Source organism: Solanum verrucosum, unplaced genomic scaffold (genome assembly GCF_900185275.1).
Source record: "Solanum verrucosum unplaced genomic scaffold, falcon-dt-bn FXZP01000108.1, whole genome shotgun sequence".
NCBI lineage: Eukaryota > Viridiplantae > Streptophyta > Magnoliopsida > Solanales > Solanaceae > Solanum > Solanum verrucosum.
In genome coordinates this window covers 1,340,929-1,368,592 of record NW_026020274.1, presented here as the reverse complement: position 1 = coordinate 1,368,592, position 27,664 = coordinate 1,340,929, and the positions used below count along the sequence as shown (strand labels likewise).

At 41.5% G+C, this 27,664-nt stretch overlaps 2 protein-coding genes and 1 pseudogene across 2 annotated transcripts in view; 1 reads left to right on the top strand and 2 right to left on the bottom strand.

Moving 5' to 3' along the window:
• The window catches only part of LOC125834031 (uncharacterized), a 509,901-nt gene that overhangs the window by 236,230 nt on the left and 246,007 nt on the right, over positions 1-27,664 (bottom strand). The window lies entirely within an intron of this gene.
• LOC125833842 (uncharacterized) lies at positions 1,158-5,229 on the top strand. The gene is made up of 2 exons (XM_049513006.1): positions 1,158-1,320; positions 4,964-5,229. Exons 1-2 carry the CDS (start codon positions 1,158-1,160, stop codon positions 5,227-5,229), a joined length of 429 nt encoding a protein of 142 aa, XP_049368963.1.
• On the bottom strand, positions 12,600-27,270 carry LOC125833840 (uncharacterized; annotated as a pseudogene).

Genomic DNA, 27,664 nt, shown 5'->3' with positions numbered 1-27,664 from the left:
GTTATTGAAGAAGACTGAATATGGTAAATATAGCAAGTTTATTACTATGTTGAAGCAGCTTTCCATCAGCATTCCGTTGATAAAATCTTTGGAGCAAATGTCTGGGTATGCGAAATTTATGAAAGATATGGTGACAAAGAAAATGTCTGTGAGTTTTGAAGATGATGATAGATTGCAACATTGTAGCGCTATTGCTACAAGGTCTCTTGTGCAGAAGAAAGAAGATCCTGGTGCTTTCACGATTCCATGTGCTAAAGGGTTGTTACACTTTACTAAGGAAATTGTGTGATCTTGGTGCTAGCATCAACCTCATGCCATTGTCTATTTATAAGAAGTTGGGTCTAAAGGATCCAAAGCCTACTACGATGTGGTTACTTATGGCCATTCGAACCGTGAAAAGGCCCATTGGTGTACTCCATGATGTGCTAGTGAAAGTGGAGTCGTTCATCTTTTCGATGGATTTTGTGATTCTTGACTGTGAGGTTGATTTTGAGGTTCCTATCATCCTTGGGAGACCATTCCTTGCCACAGGGCGTGCGTTGGTTGATATGGAGAAGGGGCAGATGAAGTTTAGACTGAACAATGAAAAAACAACTTTCAACATTTGTAGGTCCATGAAGCAAAATGGTGAGCTCCAATCGGTATCTGTTATAACTTACAGAGTTGAATGTGAAACAAAAGTGCAAATTGAAGAGCGACTAGGTGTTAAAGCACTAGCAACAGTTATGATGAATTTCGATAGTGATGGTATTGAAGAGTACGATGAGTTGGTAGTTGCACTCGATAGGTGCGAATATCGGTCAAAACCAAAGAGGTATGAGCTAGACATAAAGAATCGTGAGTCCCCACCCGCGAAACCATCAATTGTAGAGGCATCAAAATTGGAGCTTAAGGCTCTACCACCGCATTTGAGGTATGCATTCTTGGGTAGAGATAATACTTTGCCGCTCAACATTGCGGCAGATTTAAATGCGAGACATGTAGAGTGATTAGTGACTGTGTTAAAGAGGTTCAAGCGAGCTATTGAGTGGACTATTGCGGATATTATTGGGATTCCTCCTGGTATTTGTTCTCACAAAATCCAACTCATGCCAGATCACAAGCCTAGTATCGAGAACCAGAGAAGATTAAGTCCACCTATGCAATAGGTAGTTAAAATGGAGATCATCATGTGGTTGGATGCCGGAGTTATTTATCCTATTGCAGATAGTAATTGGGTGTATCTTGTGCAGTGTGTGCCTAAAAAAGGTGGTATTACTGTGGTTCCAAATGAGATAAACGAGCTTGTTCCAATGTGGCCTGTGACCGGATGGAGAGTCTGTATGGATTACCGGAAGTTGAATGCGTGGACAGAGAATGACCACTTTCCTATGTCATTCATGGACCAGATGTTGGATAGACTTGCAGGCAAGGATTGGTATTGTTTTCTTGATGGGTATTCGGGCTACAATCAAATTTCTATAGCTCCGAAAGACCAAGAGAAGACCACCTTCACTTGCCCTTATGGGACTTTTGCTTTTAAACGGATGTCATTTGGGTTGTGCAATGCTCCAACGACCTTCCAGCGTTGTATGATGTCGATATTTTCTGATATGGTGGAAGACACTATTAAAGTGTTCATGTATGATTTCTCTGTAGTAGGTGACTCTTTTGATCGATGTCTGGATCATCTGGCTAAGGTTCTTAAAAGGTGTGAAGACTGCAATCTGGTGCTAAATTGAGAGAAGTGCCACTTTATGGTGAAAGATAAGGGATAGTTTTAGGTCATCGTATTTCTAAGAAGGGCATTGAGGTTGATAGAGCAAAAGTAGAGGTAATAGAAAAGCTTTCACCACCTATCTCTGTAAAAGGTGTTAGAAGTTTTCTTGGGCATACATGTTTCTATCGGAGGTTCATCAAGGACTTCTCTAAAATTGCACATCCATTGTGTAAACTGCTTGAAAAAGAGTATAAGTTTCATTTTGATGATGTTTGTCTGAGAGCATTTGGAGAGTTGAAGGAGAAGTTGGTTACTGCACCTATCATTATTTCAGCGGATTGGGGACAACCGTTTGAGGTAATGTGCGATGCGAGTGGAATGGAGCTTGGTGTAGCATTAGGACAGAGGAGAGAGAAAATTCTTCACCCTATTTACTATGCTAGCAAAGCTCTAAATGTGGCCAAGAAGAATTATACTGTGACGGAACAAGAACTTCTCGCGGTCATTTTCGCATTCGAGAAATTTTGGTCCTACTTGCTCGGTACTAAGGTCATAGTGCATACTGACCATTCTGCATTGAGGTATTTGATGGAGAAAAATGATGCAAAACTAAGGTTGATTAGATGGGTATTGTTGCTGTAAGAGTTTGATTTTGTGGTAAAAGATAGAAATGGGATCGAAAATCAAGTTGCTGATCACTTGTCTAGATTAGAGAAAAAGGCTATGCTAAAGCTTGGAGATAGGGCTGAAATTAATGATGCTCTTCCAGATGAACATGTATTGGCTGCTTCTCATGATCTAATTCCTTGGTTCGGAGACTTTGCTAATTATTTGTCAAACGATTTGGTGCCCCCGAATTTGTTTTTTCACCAAAGGAAAAAGTTTATGTATGATGTGAAGAAATTCTTTTGGGATGAGCCTTACTTGTATCGTAGTTGTGCTGATGGGATTATTTGTCGCTGAGTGCCCTAGGTTGAGATGTTGAGTGTACTTGAAGCATGTCATTCATCGCCTATTGATGGTCATCATAGTGGTATTCGGACTGCGCATAAGATTTTGCAGTGTGGGTAATACTGGCCTACCATCCACCAAGATGCTCATGATTTCGCCAAGTCTTGTGATCATTGCCAAAGAGAAGGAGGGATTTCAAAAAGGCAAGAGCTTCCTATGAATCCTATATTGGTGATAGATTTGTTTGATGTATAGGGCATTGATTTTATGGGTCCATTTGTGAGTTCACATGGGATGAAGTATATTCTTGTTGCGGTTGATTATGTATCGAAGTGGGTGAAAGCAGTTGTGCTCCCCAACAATGAAGGTAAACGTGTCACCGCATTTTTTGAAAAAGAATATCTTCTCCAGATTTGGTACACCGAGGGCAATCATCAGTGATGGAGGTTCCCACTTTTGTAATAAATTGTTCAAGGCGCTACTTGAGAAATATGGTGTCCGCCACAATGTAGCCTCTCCTTACCATCTGCAGACTAGTGGGCAAGTTGAAGTGTCCAACAAAGGGATCAAACAGATATTGGCGGAGACTGTGAATGCTAATAGAACGGATTGGTCAAGGAATTTATATGATGCTCTATGGGCCTATCGCATTGCATACAAGACTCCCATAGGTATGTCTTCGTACCAACTTGTATTTGGGAAGTCTTGCCATTTACCGGTAGAGCTAGAGCATAAGGCTTTATGGACGATGAAGAAGCTAAATTTGGATTAGGGCGCCACATCTAATCAAAGAATGAATGACTTGAATATGCTTGATGAGTTTCGCCTGAAAGCTTATGAAAGTTCAGCCTTGTACAAGGAGAAGATGAAGAGGTATCATGATCAAAGAATTGAAAAGCGAGGATTTGTTGTGGGTGATCTTGTGCTTCTATTCAACTCTAGGTTGCGCTTGTTTCCGGGCAAACTCAAATCCAAATGAACTGGGCCATTTTTACTCACAAAAGTGCTCCCCCATGGAGCGGTCGAGCTTGAGAACAGTGAAGGAACAAGGTTCATGGTTAACGGGCAAAAGTTCAAGATCTATTTGGGAAACGCAGAAAGTGTGCAAGAAGTTGTTGATGCCTATCATCTTGATGAAGTCTGAGTAATCAAGAGGCCTTCGTCGTGCTGCAACGTTAACTCAAGCGCTGCTTGGGAGGCAATCCAAGATGTAAAATCTAGCCAACAATAGGTTTTTGTTTTTCGTTCAGTAGTTTTCTTTGTTTAGTTTCTTCTCTGTACTCATTTAGATAGTTGTTTTATTTTTGTTTTAGTGTTGGCTAGACATAGCATAGCGTCAGTGTCTAAAAAGTGTCCAGAAAATGTAAAAAGAAAGTGCTAATGGTTGCTACATGTGCATGAGCGGAAATCAGAATCTACAGAAAAAGGTCTGGTGCAGCAATCTACGAACCCCATCGACGGTTTGTGGTTCATTCCACGAACCGTCAATAGTGTCCGTAGATCCTAGGTAAGGTTTCTAAATTTTTAAGTGAAAATGTGATCTAGGGTACCCATCTACGGACCGTAGATCGACCCACGGACCGTTGACGGGGTTTCGTGGGTTCGAAACCCTAAATGCTGCCTGACTCGACTCGGACTAATCCTATTTAAAATCCCCTAATTTTAAACCATTCCCACTTCCCTCCATTTACCCCCAAACCATTTCTAAACTCCTCAAAATCCCCTAAATCACGTCTTAAATCACCCATTACTGCTCCATATACAATTCTCACCCCTTCATCCAAGAAATTCCCCAATCTCTCTCAACTGCCTTATTCAAAACTTCGGTGTTCGGGTTCGGTGCAACTAGGCGATTAGTGTGGTATTGCAAAGCTTAGTGTCATCACACAATCACCCCATTCCTCATTTCTTGTAAAGTACTATGGCACCCACGCTAGTCACCTATACAAAACAGGGTAAGTCAAAATCTGTTGCCCCTAGCTTCAGGCTAATCGACAAATATAATGATGTGGAGACAGATCCGGCATACGTTCCTCCCAACATAAGGACCTCTCCTACTGCACCCCGAGTCACCAGAGGCACCCACCGGAAGGTGATTCCCGACGTAGTCACTGTCTCCCAGTCTAATGAGGAGCACACACTGATCAGGTCACCAACTGGGGTTGCTTCCAATTCAGAGAATGGGTCTACGTCCAACTCCGAGTCTGCCCATGCTTTGGGATCTGAGTATAGCCATGCTTCAGGGTTCGAGTCTGCCAAAGGAAGGGTCCATTGCTAAATCAACCACAGATTTCGGTGAAAATGAATAAGCAGCCTCATCTGATGAGGCCACTAGCTCAGAGACAGTAACAGTACCACAGAATGAAGACCCTACCCCAGTGGCCGGCGAGCCAAATAGATGGTTTGTTGAGGGCCAACGACAGATTTATCGGGATGCCAAGATGAAAAATGACAAAGAGAAGATGGCCCGACTTATTACAGATGAGCGTAGAGTCCTCACGGGGAGCTTGCACACTGTCCCCGACATCCACCGGCTTTTAAACTTCACAAGTGTGACTGGATGGCTCGAGATCGAATGACTTATAACGAGGAGATTGTGCGGGAGTTCTACGCCTTCTATGCTGCCACTCTCCGAGGTTTGATCTTCAAGCGGTCCAAGCCCACAGCCTAGGACCCTTTCACTTCCACTATTGTCCGATGGACATATCACATGCCACCATCAACTGATTTATCTATGGCCCTGCCACCGGTCAATCTTGGCCACAGAACACAGCAGAGTTGAATTACCGATGGGACATTGTGAGGGTGGCGCTTTTCAGAGATATCCTGAGCAGCGGGAGGCTATTACACTATGGTTGGCTAAACACATTGCTGCAGATGGCGAGCGTGCAGAGTGGGTCACCGCACCATTATTGGGTATCCGAAATGCCATATTAAATTTCATGGCCAAGTTCTTCTGTCTGTTGGTGCGCAACAGAGTGTCGCCTACAAAAGCTGACAACCAACTCACATGGGACAGATCCGTCATAGTTGCTGCATTAGTAGCAGGATGTGAGATTGACTTTGCCAGCATGCTGCTGACAAAGATACATGAGAGAGCGTTCAAGACCTCCACTACTTCTCCCTTTCCATGTTTGATTTTTCAGTTGTGCAGGGATTCTGGAGTGCCGATCTGGCATTGTGATAGGTTGATCCACCCTACTGGGACTTTGGATATAGGCCTTATTCGAAATGAGGCAAATATGCGGCACCACGCCGAGAGCCCCAGGTTGAGGTACCTCCCTTAGGCACAGATCTTGCAGACACGGTGGAGTAGGCACAGGGCGATGATCCCAGTATACCAAGCCACACCGATACTATACCGGCCTCCTCTTCTAAGACAGCTAGTAAGGCTCTTAGCTTATCCAGGTCCACACCACCATCAAGAGTTGTTGTTGTCCCGATGGCCAGAGTATAGAAATTAGAGGCTCAGATGGCCACACTGCTCCACCACATCCAGCCTTGGATGCAAAAGTCGATAGAAGAGTCTGAGGCCAAAATTGAGAAAAGGGTGGCAAAGTAGACAGAGCAGCAGATCTAGGCAGTTCATAAACGCCTGGATGCATTTGAGTTAAGAGTTCTGGCCCGATCAGCCCCCCACACCGATCTTTCCTCCATTCAGGCGAAGTTGGCTAGTCTCCGAGCTAGTGTGGATGTCATTCTTGACATTCCTGTGAATGAGCCAGAGCATGCACCGATGGTATTGTCTAAGGATACTATTTTTGATGCCTTATTCAGGGTGGACGAAGAGACACATCCCGATCCCACCCGTGCTCGTGGTAAGAGGCACCATCTTGTCACCCTTCTGAGATCGTTGATGATGCTTGAACTAGAAAACAGGGAGCGTAAGGAAGAGGAGCAGGCTAGGAGAGCATCAATATTAGATGAGGAGTTATGCCAGAAAAGGGCGCTTGAGGCTGCTACTGGGGCATCGAGTTAGGTGCCCGTGAGGATTGATGTGAGCACCACTGATGGTGCAATTAGAGTTGCGGATATCACTATTGATGGTATTGTCTTTGTTGATGCGGGCACTACTGAAGGTGACCCAAGTGTGGATTTAGCGGGCTCCGGGAAACCGGACTTGTAACACCCCAGAAATTCTATGACTTAAGTTAGAGCCTCACCTCATGAATAATGACTTAAAAATAGTTAAAATGATGTTTATAAACCTAAACTAATGTAATTGACTTGGTTTGGAAGAGTAAAAGTCTAAACGTCAAGAAACGACCACGACGTCCGGAAACTAGAGAAGAATGTGTTCTAGTGTGTCCTTAGGTTTTGGGCATGTTTGGGAGTGTCGTGTGATGGTATAATCTTGTAAAAAGAGTTAAAATAGGTAAATATATGTTTATAGGGTCAAAACATTAGAATACGACACCCCGGGACCACCCTAAGGGGCTCCAAGGGAGAACCCCAACCTTGGACAAGCAAGCTGCCAAGGCAGCTTGCAAATTGCTCTTGGAGGGAACAAGGGCGCGTCGCGGACTTGCTCCCCCAAGGAGAAAAAAGTTTGTTCGCGACGCGGTCGTGTCGCGGACTCTACTGTCTCGAAATTCAATTCCAAATATCTTCAGCGAACAGTCCGCGACGAAAATGCAGAAATTCAGAAATCTATTTTTACTTCATTAAAGAGTCCATTTAAGTAAGGGGTATTGAGGGTACTTTAGGGGACGTGTATATAATGATTTTTAAGTCAATTTACCTCACTTTTATCACTCAAACACAAAACCCAAAAGATCTAAACCTATAGTTCCTCCTTCTCTCTACTCTCTCTCTCTTCTCAAGAACTCCATTGAAGAAGATCGGAGCTTCAAAAGAAGACCAACTCTCCAAGGTTTCAAATATGATTTTTGTGGTTAATTCGTTAATAAGGTATGGTTTGCTTATCACTCTTAGGATTCCTTTCCCCAAGAGGCCCCTTCAAGATGAATTTCAAAATCTCCAATTTCTAGGTTTCAATCCAAAAATGTGGGTCTTCTTTCTAAGTGAAATTGATGTTATAGACTGACTTGGATTGGTGTTAGATGAACAATTATGGATGAATTTATATCGTATTGGTGGTTTCGTGAAGAATTCCCCATGAGATCCATGTTTCTCCTTCTTTTCCTAATTATAACCCTAGTTTGTGTTGGATATCAATTGAAGGCTATGAATTGAATGTGATGTTATGTAATTCATGTTTGTATGATTATTATACCATATGTTATGTATAATTTCTATGAAATTAGGGTTGAGTCTTTGAATGAAGCCTTGAAGGCTATGAAGGGAATATGTCAATTGCTTATATTGATGATTGATTATGTTATTACTTCATGAATTACCTTGTATTATGTATTGGTTATGAATTGCTTGGTAATTGAAGTATGGATGTCCCACGAAGGGCAAGAAGGTATGCAGGTTGGTTCTTCTTTGAACTCAAGTATGAAAGGGGAATAACTTAGATTGTAATAATGTTATACCTAATGTGTTATTGTGGTGTTGATGACCTAGTTTCCTCATCCTTAACCCTATACACTTGAATTAGCTATGAAGTATGTATGTATATTATGGTATTATTGCTATATGATTGAAATGTAGTTCTTATGATTGTAGTGTAATGTAAAGTGAAAGGTTTACTCACTTGCTAAATGTCTCTAAAGTGAAAGGATTGCTACTCACTTATGAACACATATCAGTTATCATGATAATATGTCTACATAAGAGTTTAGTAAAGGCTAATGTAAACTTATGTGATGACTAAAGATGATTACTAAAGGGAATTAGATGCTTAGCACCGAAAGGGCATGTAAATGAGATGAGGGTCTCACGTTTAGTAAATACGGCTCCCCACATGGGTTTCCTCACGTTTAGCAAGTCCAGATTACCTACGGTATGTGTTGTCTCATGAGATGGAAACCCCCACGTTTAGTAAGTTAGGGTTTCTAGAAGCAATTTCTTTGACCCTTAACTATGTGACCACATAGGACTTTAGCTTAGTGGATCCACCTAGATAGCTATGTACGAATGGTTACACCTTAGGCAAGTGTTAACCCTTTCTTTTCGGTGTGGGAGTAGAACACCAGATTCCATGTAACTCTCATGGTCTATGTCGGTTATTGCAATATTTCCCTAATGTAAAATTAGATGAAGCTATGAAAGGTGTGAACTCTTACTAGGGCTTTCTTAAGGGTTTCTACATAGTGTAAGGGAGGGTATGGGACTTCTCTTGCACATTGCACTTGTGGGATCCTAAGGGATGGTTGTAGTAGTGTTCTCTTATGATTATGATGATTACGACTTATGTAAGTTGAAGCTATGTTATGTATGATCATTATGAATATGGTAAGTTATGATGAAATATGATCTTATGCATGTATGCATGAAGTAGGTTGCTTAATGTGATACTTGACTTTGAATAGGGTTATGGGGTTCTATTCTTTGCATTGCACTAGTATTGCTTGGGCTGTCTACATGTTGGGATGATATTATGTTGGTTTGGACTATGATACTTAATTTATGTGCATATTGGATTTACTTGGGGAAAAAAAGTGTTTTGAATAAAATGTCCCTTTATGCATGTTTCAATGTTTTTTATGCATAGTAGCCATACTTAGTACGTGTGTTGTACTAACCCATATTTTCTCCCTTTTCCCCAAACATTTAGGTTCGGGCCATTGAGGATTCAAGTTTACTTCTCAAGACACTTGAAGTTGCTTCCCCAAGTTGGTGAGTCCTCAAGTCCAAGGACAAGACCCTATGATCTAGCTTCTATGTTTAGTTCTTTGCTTATGTTGAAAGACATTGTTGTACTTCCTATTTGCAAGACTTCTTATTGATGTAAGGGCTAAGTCCCATTTTCGATACTTCTATGTTTAGATGGTGCATTCTGACGAAGTTAGATTCTATTTTTCATATATGAAGTGAAGTTGAACTTCCAAAGTAAAAGTTTTAAATTTTCTGTGATTTTATTCTATGATACATGTTATGATGAATGCTAAGGGCTTGTATAAGACCTCTTCGAGGTCGAATACGCCGGTAACGACTAGGGGGTGCTCTCGGGTCGTTACAGGACCCACCCGCTTGTTGATGGTTCGTCGGCGCTATGCGCCACATGTTTGCTTCACCCAAATCCAATGCTTTTTACTATTTTTTTGTGTGCTTTAGGGAGAAGTGCACCTATTTTTTGTCGGGGGTGGGGTAAATGGATTGTGAGTAATAGGGTGAAGTCTGAGTAACCTAACTCATAATCCTCTCTTGGGCTTTTCTTGCCTGTGTTCTTTTCCCCCAAGAGACTGTTTAATTTATGTTGAACCGGTATGTGTTAGGATCGTATGTGTAGAAGGATGAAAAAGAATGAAGCATGATGTCTTATGAAAAATGGCACCCGTCCAAATTTTGTAATGTATGCTAGAATTTGTAGGCTAAGATAAGTTGAATGTGTTGGCTCTGAGTATGACATGATAATGAACCAACTTGATGGCATGACTTAAGCTAAAATATGAACTGGGTAATTTGATAATCTGATAATGAAACTATGTGCCAAGAGTGTGTGAGAATAGATGATTGTTCAAACAGTTTTTGTGCCAATCTAGAACTTGCCTAGTTAGTCCTGCTAAGACAATCTACTCTAGAGGCTAGGAAGTGATCATAGGCCCTTGTTCTGATAAGTCTATAAATTGCCTAAAAGAATAATCCAACCAAATGAAATAAATGCTCCCTTTGATCCAAATGCTTTGAGCCTAAATTAGACCATTTCTTTCTAAACCCCTAACTCACCGTCCCATAATCTACTATGTTGGCCCACGTCCCTCCTTGGACATGTGCACCTCGACTTAGGCCAAAAGCCTAATTTGAGAGTGGCTAATGAAAAAAGTAACCTCAATCTTGGCCCTGATCCGACATTGGGTATTGTCCACCTTAACCAATGGAAAATCCATAAGTTGAGGGTGGCTATGAAAGAGGAAACCGAAAGAGAAATGGGTATGAAAAGGGTTTGATATTAAAAAAAAAAAAAAAAAAAAAAGGAGAGGAAAGGATGTGACTGGTTGAAAACTAAAGAAAAGAATAAAATGCAAGAAAAAGATGAAAGTGAAAAATAAAGAGCTACAAAGTCTAAAGTCACATCCGTGGGTGAAGAAAATCAAGAGAAAGAAGGTAAAACGGTAGGATGTCAAAAATAGGGCAAAACGAGGTTGAAAACCTAGTGTAATGTCAATGAGGGTAGAAAGTCACTAAGAAGTACCCAAATGTACCACATCTAACCCTGAGCCTATGTTATAAGCCAAGAAAGTCCTATAGTGATCCTAGAATCAAGTTTGGAGAGTCTAAGCAGTGAAAATAAGGGCAAGCCTATGGTATTGAGCACTAACTGTATTTGAAGTTACTTCTGAGTGTGAGTGTTTAATGAATCCTTGTACTCAAATTCATATTCATTGTGTGAAAAGGGATTTCGTTTGAAGTAAGGGCACTAGTTACATTGTCGGAAAGTTGGTACCTTGGTGATAGTGAAACAGTGTATGTTGTGTGTTGGTTGGTCGATCTTTGTCATATGTTGATCCGCATGAATTAGCTTGTCGAGTCTAAGAGAACAGATTTTGCACCCGAAACGAGAGTTGGGGTAGAGATCCATGTAATTGCTTGTGCTTGAAATTTTTGCTTCTATACAAGTGTCATGTAGAGTCTTAGTGCATCGCTTGAGGATAAACAACAAATTTAAGTTGAGGGTGTTGATTTACCGTGAGTTTACGGTATTTTTGATACATTTCACTTAAGAGTTGTGTGTGTCTAGGGCCTTTTTAGATTGTTTTTTAATGTATTTTTATCATGTTTTGCAGGAAATATGTTTAGGCGCGAAAGTAAAGAAACAGATGAAAGAAATGCAGAAAAGGGCATCTACGAAAGTGATCTACGGACCGTAAGTCTAGTGACACTCTGTAAATGATGATCTTAGATCAGCAGGGCAAGGCATGGAAGGAGAATTAGGGAATCTGACTAAGTGTGGAACCACGGTACCCATTGATGGTCCGTAGATTGATCTACTGTCACGATCCGATTTCTCGAGTCATGATGGCACCTACTATACCCTACCAGAAGGTAAGCCAACCCGTAACCCAGAACATCAAGCAATGAGCAAAAGGGCAAAAACTAGCGAAAACAATAATCTAAACAAGGATAACAAAGTGGAAGCAACCCAAAATAAATATATACAGAAATCCCTCTCAGAACCTGGAAGTCACTAGTACAGAGCTATATAATAAAGAGTACAAGTCCCAAAAGAGGACCACAATAGAGCGTGTCTCAAAGACAACAAGACTAGCTTAAACAAAAGAAGGAGACAGAACAAACCCCAAAACGCCAAGTGCTCGCCCTCGTCTCCGAATCACAACTGCAAAAGAAGGCTGGAACTAATCACCGCTGGTAACTGGTACTGGGACCTGCATCACGAAATAGATGCAGAGCGTAGCATGAGTACCAACACAACAGGTACTCAGTAGGCATCATAGGCCGACTGAGCAAAAAGGGTAAAAACAATAAGAAAGGATAGAATCTAGACACAGAGAGGTCAAAACGAATAAGAAAAGAAAGAACACGAGCATACCAGAAACAAACTAAGTACAACTAGACTAAACCTAACTGGACCCCATAAGCCCAGAAGGTACACTCGTGCACAAGCCCAAATAAAACCTGAACGAACCCCCATAAGCTCGATAGGTACACGGAAAAGCTAAGTCTACTGAGAAAGAAGAAAATCGGGCTCTCAGCCCAAAGTAACTAAGATAATCCATCAGACTCCACCCAGCCAACAGTGCACTCCCAGCCCAGCTAGAAAGAGTGACCCTAGGGGGCACCCAAACAACCAGTCCACTCCCAGCCCAACTAGAAAGAGGGACCCGTGAGTGAGGTAGATATCGCGAGTCGTCCTACCATGCAGTCAACTCTCAGCCCAGCTAGAAAGAGCGACCCGGGGACACCCAGCCAGCAGCACACTCCCAGCCCAGCTAGAAAGAGAGGCCCGGGGGTGATCGCCGATATCACCGAGTCTACCCAGCCAGCGATACGTTCCCAGCCCAGCTAGAAAGAACGACCTCGGGGGTGATGGTATCTCCAATAGGATCCAATCCCACAATAACCACCGTGGAACTCCGTCCACTCTAAGAAATCACAGAAAAGGCTCCAAGCCTATACTATCTCAATCCCACGCCTCTAGTGATGCACCAAACCTTCGAGAATGCGCCGGAATCGCAGAATGCGAGGGAGAAGATACAGAAGTGCAGCAAGCAGCGATAACGCCTAATCTAAGGCTCAAACTATCAGACTCAAGTGTGCTACTCCGGTCTACAAGGAGCTAAGTCATCCGAACGACGTCGGCAGAAAGTCAAGGCTATCCAGCCCACACGGGTCATAAGTCTAAGGCAATGCTAGCCTAACCTAGACTAAGGACATCATGCTTACGGTTAAGGATGAACAAGGCATACAAGCATACAATAGCATTTAGCACATAGACATGCAACTCTACTAAACCGGATAACATGATATTATACCCGAAATATGGCCAATCGATCCTAACATGAGGTATCTAATCAAAGTAAGGTAGTAAACTGGTACCCACCCCCAATTCACTCCAATCAACGTGTTTTTACACAATTAAGCTCAATCTAAAAGAAGGAAAGCCGTAGCCTACCTTAAGGCCAACCGTGCGCTCTCCAATCACTTTACCGGAGCTTTCCCTTTCCGAACAATCTCGAAATACTTCCCCGCTATCAAAAATAGAGTCACAACGTTACTACGGTCATTTAGACACCAAAATCACAACAAACGGAGACGAGTCAATTTTGGAGTCAAAACGGGAATCGTGGGACCCACACCGAACTGTTCGAAATTGAATCCGTCAAGAGACCCTAAACAGCACTACAAACTTGTGTTCCAAAATGGAGCACAATCCGAGGCTCAAAACACAGCAAAAACCAACAAGCAAGAAACCACACTTTAATAAACTAAAAGAAACCCTACTGCAGCAGTCAAAACTCAGAATAAACGAGAATCGAAAGGTGCTCAGCACTCCTTGAACACTCTACGATGAAGCCACGACAATTCTCAACAGGTGGGACTTCGAATCACCCAAAACCGAGCTAAAATGAGTGAGATATGACCAAAACAAAAATTCCAAAAACAAGGACTCGAAAAAGGCACTGCAGTCAGGTTTTATCGCGAAATTACCTCAAACGGGAACCCCAAACCACTATCCGAGCTCACCAACGCGTTGCCCTCGAAAAATCTCACAACTTTTCCTTTTGAATCGCCCAAATCGGTTGAGAGATGAGAGAGTTATGAGGGTTTAAGTTTGGGAATATGTTGCTGATTTTCTGCAATAATTCCAAAATTTAAAACTCCGACGGGGTGCTCCGAACTCGTTCGGAACCCCGTGCACGCAAATGAGATATGCAACCATACCAAATTCGATATTCCAGACTCAACGGCACAGTCAAATTTCCATCAGAGGTCATTTCGATAAAAAGTGGGTCCCACTTCCAAAGGCCATTTTAAGTCAAAACCCACAAAAGGGCTCGAAAAGATATCGAAAACCTCGGGACACAAAAGAAGGGTCAATCTAGACCAAACTCGACATTTCGGAGGGAACTGCACTGACAGAATTCTCATCCGAGCGCGTTTACTAAGAATGTTGACCAAAGTCAAACTTAAGCCAAAATTCAAAGGCTAAAACGCCTAATCACACCGACTCATATTGAAAACCTCGGGAGTCATGTCTACCATGCTACTAGCTTAAAATGACCCTTCCGGAGCTGATGAAATCGTCAGAATTGGATTCCGATGTCATCTTCTTGAACTTTTGATCGAAAATGATCATTCAAGGTTCATAAGCTCCAAAACACAAAAACTCACACCAAGACCAAACGAACGACCAGGTGACCGAACTGTCAGTCCCAGCAAGTCATAAATGACTTGGGGTCGCTATAGGAACGCTCTAAACGACACACAGAAAGCAAGACACAGAAATGACCAAGAGGGTCATTACAATATCCACTACTAAAAAGGACTTTCGTCCGCGAAAGTAAGGGTCAAGAAGTACCTGAAGGCTCAAACAAGCTGGGAAACTGCTCTCGCATTTCCTGCTCGGTCTCCCAGGTAGCCTCCTCGACTGGGCGATGCCTCCAACGGACCTTAACAACAGGAATGGCTCTCGAGCGCAATCTCCTCACATCTGTGGCTAAAATAGCAACTGACTCCTCTACAAATGTCAAACGATCATCCAACTCGACTGCATCATACTGGAGAACATGGGACTCATCAGGAACATATCGCCGCAACATCGAGACATGGAAAACCGGGTGGATGGCTGAAAATGCTGGAGGTAGGGCCAACTCATAAGCAACCTCCCCAACTGTCCGGAGTATCTCAAAAGGCCCAATGTACCTGGGGCTAAGCTTGCCCCACCTCCCAAACCTCATCACGCTCTTCATGGGCGACACACGGAGGAATACCCGATCACCAACAGAGAATCTCAAAGGTCGGCACCTTCGATCCGCATAACTCTGGTGCCTACTCTGAGCCGTCCTGAGCCTATCCTGAATCACCCTCACCTGATCCAGGGCCTCCTGAAGCAAATCTGTACCACGTGGCCTAGGCTCTGTAGACTCAAACCAACCAACTGGAGAGCGACAACTCCTACCATATAATGCCTCGAATGGGGCCATCTAAATACTAGAGTGGTAGCTGTTGTTGTATGCAAACTCCGCCAAAGGTAAAAACTGGTCCCACTGACCTCCAAAATCAATAACACAGGCCCGCAACATATCCTCAAGGACCTGAATAGTATGCTCTGACTGGCCATCCGTCTGCGGGTGGAAAGCTGTGCTAAGGTCAACCCGAGTGCCCAACTCATCCTGAAAGGTCCTCCAAAAGCTGGACGTGAACTGAGAGCCCTTATCTGATATAATAGAAACTGGCACCCCATGAAGTCGAACCACCTCCCGAATGTAGATACGAGCCAACCTCTCGGCGCTAAATGAACACTGAACAGGAAGGAAATGTGCTGACTTGGTCAATCGATCAACGATGACCCAAATGCTGTCAACACCTCTAGGAGTCCGAGGCAACCCCACAATGAAGTCCATAGTGATACGCTCCCACTTCCACTCCGGAATGGGTAATCTCTGAAACACACCACCAGGCCTCAAATGCTCGGTCTTTACCTGCTGGCAGCACAAGCAACGGGAAACAAAGTCAGCAATATCTCTCCTCATGCCACTCCACCAGTAATGCTGCCTCAAATCACGATACATCTTCGCTGTGCCCGGATGGATAGAGTATCTAGACTCATGGCCCTCAGAAAGTATCAACTGTATCAAATCCCCAACTCTCGGAACACAGATGCGGCCGGCGAATCTCAACACTCCATCAGGATCTAAGGTAGCCTGACCACCATCACCCGCTAACACTCGATCTCTAAGGGCCACCAAGGCCTCATCCTCAAACTGACAACCACGGATCCTATCAAGCAAGGAAGACTGAACTCCCATATGGGCCAAGACACGTCTAGAATCTGAGATATCCAACCGAATCATACTATTGGCTAAGAACTAAATGTCCATAGCCAAGGGTCGCTCCTCAACAGATAAGAAGGCTAGACTACTCATACTCACTGCCTTTCGGCTCAAAGCGTCCGCTACCACATTCGCCTTGCCCGGATGATAGAGAATAGATAGGTCATAGTCTTTCAGGAGCTCAATCCAACGACGCTGCCTCGAATTAAGGTCCCTCTGGCTCATAATGTACTGAAGACTCCTGTGATCGGTATAGATCTCACATCGAACTCCATACAAGTAGTGCCTCCAAATCTTAAGTGCGAAAACTACCGCCGCCAACTCTAAGTCATGGGTGGGGTAGTTGCGCTCATGAATCTTAAGCTGCCTCGACGCATAAGCAATAACCCGGCCCTGCTGCATCAATACACAACCCAAACCAACGCCGGATGCGTCACAATATACCGTGAAGCCCTCGCCCTCAACTGGAAGAGTCAATATAGGAGCGGTGGTCAATAACTCCTTGAGCCTCAAAAAGCTCGCCTCACACTCCTCTGACCAAACAAAGGGAACATCAACACGAGTCAATCGGGTCAGAGGTGCTGCCAAGGTAGAGAAACCCTCCACAAATCGTCTGTAGTAGCCTGCTAGTCCGACGAAACTCCGAATCTCAGTAACTGAGGTGGGCCTAGCCCAATCACAAATCGCCTCAATCTTCATCGGATCTACCATAATGCCCTCCTTAGATACAACATGCCCCAAGAACGCCACAGAGTCTAACCAAAATGGCACTTTGAGAACTTGGCATAAAGCCGCTGATCTCTCAAAGTCTGGAGCACAACTCTCAAATGATGCTCATGATCACCCTACTCCGCGAGTATATCAAAATGTCATCAATGAAGACTATGACGAATGAATCAAGATAAGGCCTGAACACGCGCGTCATCAAGTCCATAAAGGCAGCAGGGGCATTAGTCAACCCAATTGACATCACCAAGAACTCATAATGACCATAACGGGTCCTAAATGCAGTCTTAGGGATGTCCGCTGCCCTAATCCTCAACTGGTGGTAACCGGACCTCAAATCAATCTTAGAGAACACTGAAGCTCCCTGTAGCTGGTCAAATAGGTCATCAATCCTAGGCAGAGGATATCGATTCTTCACTGTCACCTTATTCAACTGTCTATAGTCAATGCACATGCGCATAGTACCGTCTTTCTTCTTAACAAAAAGAACGGGAGCGCCCTAAAGTGATACACTAGGTCTGATAAATCCCTTACCCAAGAGATCCTGAAGCTGAACACTGAGCTCCTTGAGCTCTGCAGGAGCCATCCGATATGGCAAAATAGAAATAGGCCGAGTACCTGGCTCAAGCTCAATCGGAAAATCAACATCACGCTCTGGGGGTAGGCCAGGTAGATCAGTAGGAAACACATCTATGAAGTCACGAACAACAGGAACTGACTCAAGCGGAGGAACCTCCCTACTCACATCACGTACATAGGCCAAATATGATAAGCATCCGCTAGCCACTAGCCTCCTAGCACGAATAAAAGAGATAACCCCAACTGGTGTGCTACCACGAGATCCCTGTCACACTACCGGAGGAATACCGGGAATGGCTAAGGTAACGGTCTTAGAAAAGCAATCTAAAACAGCGCGATAAGGGGATAACCAATCCATGCCCAGAATCACATCGAAATCAACCATGTCAAGCAATATAAGGTCAGCCCGGGTGTCACGCCCCTGGATAGTAACTAAGCAAGATCGAAATACCTGATCCACTACTAAAGACTCACCCACGGGGGTCGACACACGCAACGGCGCTACCAGAGGCTCAGACATCATACTCAACCGAGAGGCATAGTAAACAGAAACGTACGAAAAAGTAGAGCCTGGATCAAATAAAGCCAAGGCGGGCTGCTGGCATAAAAGAATAGTACATGTGATCACATCGTCTGATGCCTCAGCCTCCGCCCTCGCTGGAGCTGCATAGAAGTGGCTATGTCTGCCTCTGCCCTGACCATCAGACCTACCACCTGACCTGCCTCCTCAGGGACCACCCCGTATACCCTGCTGACCACCTCTACGGTCCTGACCCTGACCACGGCCTCTAACTGGAGGTGCTGGTAAAGCTGGGGGAGCTGCAAGAGGAGCGGGAGCAATCCGACTATGCTGAGGGCAGTCCCTGGCCCAATGACCCATCTCACCACACTCATAGCAACCCTGTCGAGGGCGACTCCCAGAAAAACAACTACCATGGCCTGAAGAACCCGACTGAAACACCTCGCGCCCTGACTCGAACTAGCCTCACCCGACCACCATCTGATGCCTGAAGAGAGGCCTGTGTAGGTCTACTAGACTGACCCTGTCGAAACCGTCGTCCGGCCCTGTCATGATAATCCCTAGACCTAGGGCGGGAGTCACTGTAGTTGCCCTCATGCCTAGCCCTCTTCTCGCTGCCCCATGGGCCTCGCGACGAAGATGCTCCATAGTACTAGCATGGTCAACTACGTCTAAAAAAGATCGACACGCAGAAACTAAGGACTGGGTCTCAAGCCGAAGCTGCAATCTCAACCTACGAACAAAGCACCTAACTCGCTCCTCCTCTGTAGGTAATATCATCTCGGCATGACGGGAGAGCTCGTGGAACCTAGTCTCGTACTCTGCCACCGACATGGAACCCTGCTCCAACCTGCAGAACTGATCCCTGAGGCGGTCTCTGACGCTACGAGGGATAAACTTGGCCAAGAAAGCCTCAGAAAATTCATCCCATGATACCGGTGGAGATCCAACTGGCCTGGTCTGAATGAATGTGCGCCACCACTGCCTGGATGGCCCATCTAGCTGGTAAGCAATGAAGTCGGCCCCTCTAGACTCCACAAGGCCCAAAGTGCGAAGCCTCTCATGGCAAGTAGTAAGAAACTCGTGGGCATCCTCACCCACAGCCCCAGAAAACCTTGGTGGTGTCAACCTGAGAAACACACCAAGCATCTTCTGGTCCTCAAGCGGCATAGGTCTATCCGCTGCCAAGGGCTGTACTCCCTCAGGTGGTACCTGGACCTGAGGTACCCTCACTGAAGGCTGATCCTGCGGTACTAGTGCTGGTGTAGCTGGGGCAGGTAGCTGCTGCATCACCCCAAGCACACCTAAGAGCTGAGCAATAGCGGCCTGGAGATCTGGAGTCAAAACTAGTCCGGGTGGCAGCTGGGATGGCCCTGTCCCCACCGGCTGATCTGGTATACGAAGTGATGAAGGGTCTGCTACTGGCTCTGTATCCTCATCTCTCTCTTAGACTGATGTTGCGGCCCTCTCTCGACCTCGGGGTCGGCGTCTACCCAAGCTGGGGCTCTGTCTGCAGGCCTGGGTGCATCACCCCCGGCCGCGCCACATTGCGAGCGAGCCATCCTGCGAAAGAGTGAAACAAGTGAGATCTTAAGGAACCAATAAGACACATGCTGCACGAAAGTGAAACAAAAGAGGAAATCTTTCTAAGGACATCCTGTAGCCTCCCGAAGATAAGTTACGGACGTCTCCGCACCAATCCGCAAGACTCTACTAAACGTTAGCTCTGTACAAGTGAGACCGGTGAACCTGAGACTCTGATACCAATTTGTCACGACCCGATTTCTCGAGTCATGATGGCACCTACTATACCCTACCAGTAGGTAAGTCAACCCGTAACCCAGAACATCAAGCAATGAGCAAAAGGGCAGAAACTAGCGAAAACAATAATCAAAACAAGGATAACAAAGCGGAAGCAACCCAAAATAAATATATACAGAAATCCCTCCCAGAACCTGGAAGTCACTAGTACAGAGCTATATAATAAAGAGTACAAGTCCCAAAAGAGGACCACAACAGAGCGTGTCTCAAAGACAACAAGACTAGCTAAAACAAAAGAAGGAGACAGAACAAACCCCAAAACGCCAAGTGCTCGCCCTCGTCTCCGAATCACAACTGCAAAAGAAGGCTGGAACTAATCACCGCTGGTAACTGGTACTGGGACCTGCATCACGAAATAGATGCAGAGCGTAGCATGAGTACCAACACAACAGGTACTCAGTAGGCATCATAGGCCGACTGAGCAAAAAGGGTAAAAACAATAAGAAAGGATAGAATCTAGACACAGAAAGGTCAAAGCGGATAAGAAAAGAAAGCACACGAGCGTACCAGAAACAAACTAAGTACAACTAGACTAAACCTAACTGGACCCCATAAGCCCAGAAGGTACACTCGTGCACAAGCTCAAATAAAACCTGAACGAACCCCATAAGCTCGACAGGTACACGGAAAAGCTAAGTCTACTGAGAAAGAAGAAAATCGGGCTCTCAGCCCAAAGTAACTAAGATAATCGATCAGACTCCACCCATCCAGCAGTGCACTCCCAGCCCAGCTAGAAAGAGTGACCCTAGGGGGCACCTAAACAACCAGTCCACTCCCAGCCCAACTAGAAAGAGGGACCCGTGAGTGAGGTAGATATCGCGAGTCGTCCTACCATGCAGTCAGCTCTCAGCCCAGCTAGAAAGAGCGACCCGGGGACACCCAGCCAGCAGCACACTCCCAGCCCAGCTAGAAAGAGAGGCTCGGGGGTGATCGCCGATATCACCGAGTCTACCCAGCCAGCGATACGTTCCCAGCCCAGCCTAGAAAAACGACCCCGGGGGTGATGGTATCTCCAATAGGATCCAATCCCACAATAACCACCGTGGAACGCCGTCCACTCTAAGAAATCACAGAAAAAGCTCCAAGCCTATACTATCTCAATCCCACGCCACTAGTGATGCACCAAACCTTCGAGAATGCGCCGGAACCGCAGAATGCGAGGGAGAAGATACAAAAGTGCAGCAAGCAGCGATAACGCCTAATCTAAGGCTCAAACTATCAGACTCAAGTCTGCTACTTCGGTCTACAAGGAGCTAAGTCATCCGAACGACGTCGGCAGAAAGTCAAGGCTATCCAGCCCACACGGGTCATAAGTCTAAGGCAATGCTAGCCTAACCTAGACTAAGGACATCATGATTACGGTTAAGGATGAACAAGGCATACAATACAAAGCATACAAGCATACAATAACATTTAGCACATAGACATGCAACTCTACTAAACCGGATAACATGATACTATACCCGAAATATGGCCAATCGATCCTAACATGAGGTATCTAATCAAAGTAAGATAGTAAACTGATACCCACCCCCAATTCACTCCAATCAACGTGTTTTTACATAATTAAGCTCAATCTAAAAGAAGGAAAGTCGTAGCCTACCTTAAGGCCAACCGTGCGCTCTCCAATCACTTTACCGGAGCTTTCCCTTTCCGAACAATCTCGAAATACTTCCCCGCTATCAAAAATAGAGTCACAACGTTACTACGGTCATTTAGACACCAAAATCACAACAAACGGAGACGAGTCAATTTTGGAGTCAAAACGGGAATCGTGGGACCCACACCGAACTGTTCGAAATTGACTCCGTCAAGAGACCCTAAACAGCACTACAAACTTGTGTTCCAAAATGGAGCACAATCCGAGGCTCAAAACACAGCAAAAACCAACAAGCAAGAAACCACACTTTAATAAACTAAAAGAAACCCTACTGCAGCAGTCAAAACTCAGAATAAACGAGAATCGAAAGGTGCTCAGCACTCCTTGAACACTCTACGATGAAGCCACGACAATTCTCAACAGGTGGGACTTCGAATCACCCAAAACCGAGCTAAAATGAGTGAGATATGACCAAAACAAAAATTCCAAAAACAAGGACTCGAAAAAGGCACTGCAGTCAGGTTTTATCGCGAAATTACCTCAAACGGGAACCCCAAACCACTATCCGAGCTCACCAACACGTTGCCCTCGAAAAATCTCACAACTTTTCATTTTGAATCGCCCAAATCGGTTGAGAGATGAGAGAGTTATGAGGGTTTAAGTTTGGGAATATGTTGCTGATTTTCTGCAATAATTCCAAAATTTAAAACCCCCAGCCTAAGCCCAAAATTCCTGAGAAACGCCTAACCTTTACTTAGGTCATATTACCCCCCTGAACTTATTTTTTTAACTAATTTTCTACCCCTTTTCGGTCTACGTGGCACTATCCTTGAAAAAATTGTCAACACGCACTCGGCCCACAAGATAGTGCTACGTAGGCCGAAAAGGGGTAGAAAATTATATATAAAATAAGTTCGGGGGGTAATATGACCTTAGTAAAGGTTAGGTGTGTCTCAGGAATTTTGGGCATAGGCTGGAGGGGTACTTATGCATTTTCCCAAACAATAATCAATACTGCCAACTTTGGACTTACACAAGTGTCTTTGATCAAGATTCCAATTAGTGAAAAGATATTGCTCGGATGGTAAGCACCCCTCTCTTCCAACTCGAAGGTTGTGAGTTCGAGTCACCAAGGGAGCAAAAGGGGTGGAACCTAGAGAGGATAAAAAAAAAGTGAAAAAATATTAGGTCAGTTTTTTGTGTGCCTAAGAAATTGTCATACAAACTGATTTTTTTCACAAGCTTCTAGCTAGAGATGGGGTACTAATTGTGTAAAACAATTGATGTTCCTCACTTAATTCTGGTATGATAAATTACATAAATACTAAGCAAATAAGCCAAAAAAAATAAAAATTATCTAGAACAATTTTTTGATATTTTCCCCTATAAATAAAGGAACTAGTTATATTTCTTCCTTAATTTAAGTAGACTAAATATTTAATAAAATCAATCCCTACAAATTCTTCATTTCTACCTTTTAATTCGAAAAATATCCTAATATATTATATATATATTAAATATAATTTTAAGTATGAATTATGCTTATATACGTTAATCATACAATATTTTAAATATATTTATTATTTTGAAAAACAATTTATATTGAAAATCAAGTGATTAAATAAGTGGCTTTGATCAGGATTCAGGACCCTTCTAATATATGACATGGTTAATTTTGGTTTGAAGACTAACAAGCCAAAACTAGTACAATAAAATGTCCTAGTTTACAAGTGTAATATACGAGACAAGAGGGGGAGAAAATATCATAAGAATAACTATTATTACTTATTTTTTTGGATGATTTCATAAAAGTAAAATTACCTAATTTATATTATAAAAATACAGCTCAAAACTTATACTATAAATTTTTAGCTCAAAACACATTCTCACGTACATATTTTACATCCGGTATAAAATAATATACAAAACTCTTATATTATATTTTTACAAAAATATTAAAAAGCTTGACATACAATATTATACAACCAATATATAATATTATACAAAATTACAAGAGACATTTATATATTCATATATAATAATATATAATATTACATAAAAAATTGAATTCGTCTTCTCCCTTGAAATCAAGAACCAGATTCATCCAAAACACTTCAAAAACTACATCAAATCACTCAAAATTTCATATTAGGCCCCTTTATACATAATCAATTTTTTTGCAATAATGGCCACTCAAAATTGGGCTTATTTGTTGAAATTCAATTTTCAAATTTTAAAGCTCTACAATAATGACTGCCTATGAAGCCATTGTACAGATTGAAAACTTTCGGAGTCTTAAATTTTTAAGATATTCAAAAATTGATATAAATTAAAAATCTTCCATTTTTCCTTTTCAAATGACATAATTTACGCTAATCATTCTACTAGGATTGACTTTCATCGTTCACCCAAAAATATAGATATCTCAAACCAAGACTCTATATCAATTTGTTGAAAAATGAGGAATAACAACAAAAAAACTGGTGATAAAATAAAAATGATAATGACATCAAGAAATTTATGTGAAAATCGTTTTAAATAAGAAAAAGAACCATGGGACAAAAACAATAATCGTTTTAAATAAGAAAAAGAATCATGGGACAAAAACAATAATTAATATCATTATAGTAAACAAATTTACATTGTACGTGTAGGCCTAGATAAAATATTACAAAAATTAATTCACACTCAAAATAAATAATACTCTTTTATTTCCACATTATTAAAGTACCACTTACCCGGTATATATTTTTTTCACAAGTTATCTTATATAGGTATGGTATATCTCATTCTACTCTCTAATATTTTTGTCTCTATAGAGATAAAATAAAATGTGCCTATTTTCACCTTATACTCCCTCTTTCCCTAATTACTTTTCCACTTTTGAATTGACACACCTATTAAGAAAGCAATTATTGACATAGTAAGTTTACCATTTTACCCCTATTAATTATGAAGTGGATGAATTAAAAAATTAAGATTTTCAAAATATTCTACCTTTTTCAAAGTAATTAATTGAGGGTATAATTGGTAAAATTATTTTGTCTTTTCTTGATTTGTCAAAATGGACAAGTAATTAAGAACAACTATAGAAGGAAAAATGGACAGGTAATTAGGGACATATGGAGTATTAATTAACCTATACCGAATTTCAATAAAGATATGCCAAAAATCATAATGCAAACAGAAAAGGAAGACTTTCTTCCTTAACACATGGGTTATAGGTTGGCCCCACAAAACAAAATTAGGATGTACTTATATTGGAACTCCGATTAAAATCGGACCGATACATTGCAAGTTCTCAGAGATGACACTCCCAATAATTTTTATTATTATTTTCAAGACTTTAAATTAATATTTCTAACTAATGATGAAAAAATCTTATCACTACATCACAACCTGCACCCTGATGTACTTGTTCAAATCTAGTATACAAGAAATGTAAATGACATTTCTTTATGTAATAAAATAAAATAAGCCTAAACCCTAAACCCTAAATGTAAGGATACATAAAACGAATGAAGGCATTAGGAAAGAGTATGATAGAATTTTATAAATATGTACTTGAAGATCACAAGGCAAAGAGGCAAACAGAGGAGAATTATATTCCAAAGGATATGGTTGATATTTTGTGTTGGGTGACAGAGAAGAGAAGAAGAAGAATTGAAGGTGATATAATGGTGGTGAAAGGACAAAATCAATAGTGAAGGTGGTCGGATATGATTTTTCCGATGAAATGAGAATTGAAATGGGTGGGATTTAGTGATGAAGAAGATATAATTATTAAAGAGTTAAAATAATTAATTAGGGATTAATTAGAGTAAAATATAATTAACAAAAGAAAAGTTAATTAATAAAGAAAAAAACAAAAAATTACAATTTATGACATGGTACTGATGTAGCGTTGATGTGGCAGCGAGTGTAATATACCACATAATGTGAGAGTGGTATTACACGTCTCAGGGTGGTAATAAATTCACTTTTGAGTACTAAAGGTGTGTAATAGGTCACTGTAATAGTTTAAGCGTGTAACTGACTTTTCGAGACAAGTTCAGGGGAGAATCTATGTATTTTCCCTTCTTTTTATACATATTTTTGTAATGTACATTCTCATGTTGAAGGGATGAGTTACTATCTATTTTATATCTTCTAGTATTTATTTATTTATTTGTAAATTCTAACTTAAATTGTGATTATAATAGTTAAGTTGTGATATGATAAAATTATTGAGATTAAGCTGGTCAAATTTTGTAGATCATGACCCAACCCGATTTTTAGCTCATTTGAGCCTAAATAGACGGATCATCACTCAATCCGATTTCTATTCAACCCAGCCCGATTATTTGATAATTAAATCCCAAAGATTTGATATTCATCTCCGCCCGTATGTATGTACAGAATATGATAAATTGCATAACAGATAGGTCAATTTAACTGATCATATTATGAATTTCTATGCTTTTAAGTGAAATCCTTTTTAAACTCAATTCAGTCGTCAATAGAAAATTAGTAAGTCCTATGAGTTTTCAATTTCACTAAGTGGGCGGTTCAGAATCGAACTGAAATCGATAATTTGAATTGAAAAAAAGTTATTGTTTCATTAATAATGGGTTATTGGTTTAGTATTTTCAATAATAATATTGATGTTTTTTTATTATCAGATTATTGGTTCTAAGTTTGAGATTTTTTCTTAACAGGTTAACCGATAACCCGATAGTTAATTAATAAAGAAATTTTTTTAGAAACAGCAAACATAAATTATATTTATGTCATTATGTATATAAAGTCTTTGACTTAGATTTTGGTTTCATACTTTTATTTCTGGTTGTCTTAAACATTTATTTTTGAGCAAAATGCAATTTGTCAGCTCATGATGGTTCATTAAGTATGTCACCTTGTTTCTAAGTGTTGAGTGATTATTTTGTGTCAAATCTTATCAGTTAAACCAATAAGTCAATATCTTAATGGTTTTATAATGAGTTAGCAGTCTAGAAATCAAAAACCAATAACTTGAATCGATAAACTTCAAAACCAAACCGAACCAACCAATAAGCATCCATGCCGGCCACCAAATCCTATGATTAAAACGTGATTTGTGAGATTGTACAAATAGAGTACTTTTTTTAAAAAAATATTGAGATTAACAACTTGCTCCTAACCTTATCGTCCTTATTATTAGTTATAGATGAATCAAAGTAGTACTTGTTGAAGTTCGAAACAACTACTACTACTACTTTCCAATGTGCCTATTAATTAGAGGTCTTGGAAACAAAAATCTAAACAACCAACTTTTGACTTACACAAGTGGGCTATCCAAGTCCGTCCACATTTTTATCATTTTATGCCTAATCTTTTTATTAGACGTTTGTCTTTTACGGTATTTAGGCCTGATCTTTTTATGAGACGTGTGACTTATGCAATACTCATACCTTAACTTCTTATTAGAAGTGTGATTTTTGCAGTACTTATGCCTAATCTTCATATTAGATATGTGATTTTTGTGGTACTCTTGTTCAATCTTCTTATTAGACGGGTGACCTCAATCGTAAATTTATCATTTTTCTTCATTAAGAATCGTTGGTTTGCAGACAAACTTATAATAACGGGATTATAATGCAAGAATTGTCATACCAAAATTAATAATTCTGAAATATTATTATCTCATATATTATAAGAGACGTACAAAATATTACTCTCCACGATAACGACTTCACCACGAGAACTACTCAATATTTCAGTATAACGTTTGAATTATTATTTTTTCTTTGCCTTAAGTTAACCTAGCTGCATCCATCGTTATGGTAGTTTTAGCCAATAAAGATATTAGGTCAAGTTTCTACTGTGCCTAAGAGAAATATTAACATAGTCTATATATCTAATACTAAACTAAATATAAATATTAGGGAAAAGGGTTCGAAATATATTCGAACTTTGACTGAATTGATGTAATAATCCAAAACTTTAGGCAGGACCTACCACCCCTACACTATTTAATAGTGTATTTTAAAGATATATAAGTTCCCACGTGGACATCATAAATATTGCATCTTTATAAATAGTAACTTTTCCATGTGGGCACTAATATATCTTTAAAATACACTATTAAAGAGTGCAGGGGGTCATAGGTCCTGCCCAAAGTTTGGGATTGTTACAGTAATTTCGGTCAAAGTTCAAATATATTTCAGACA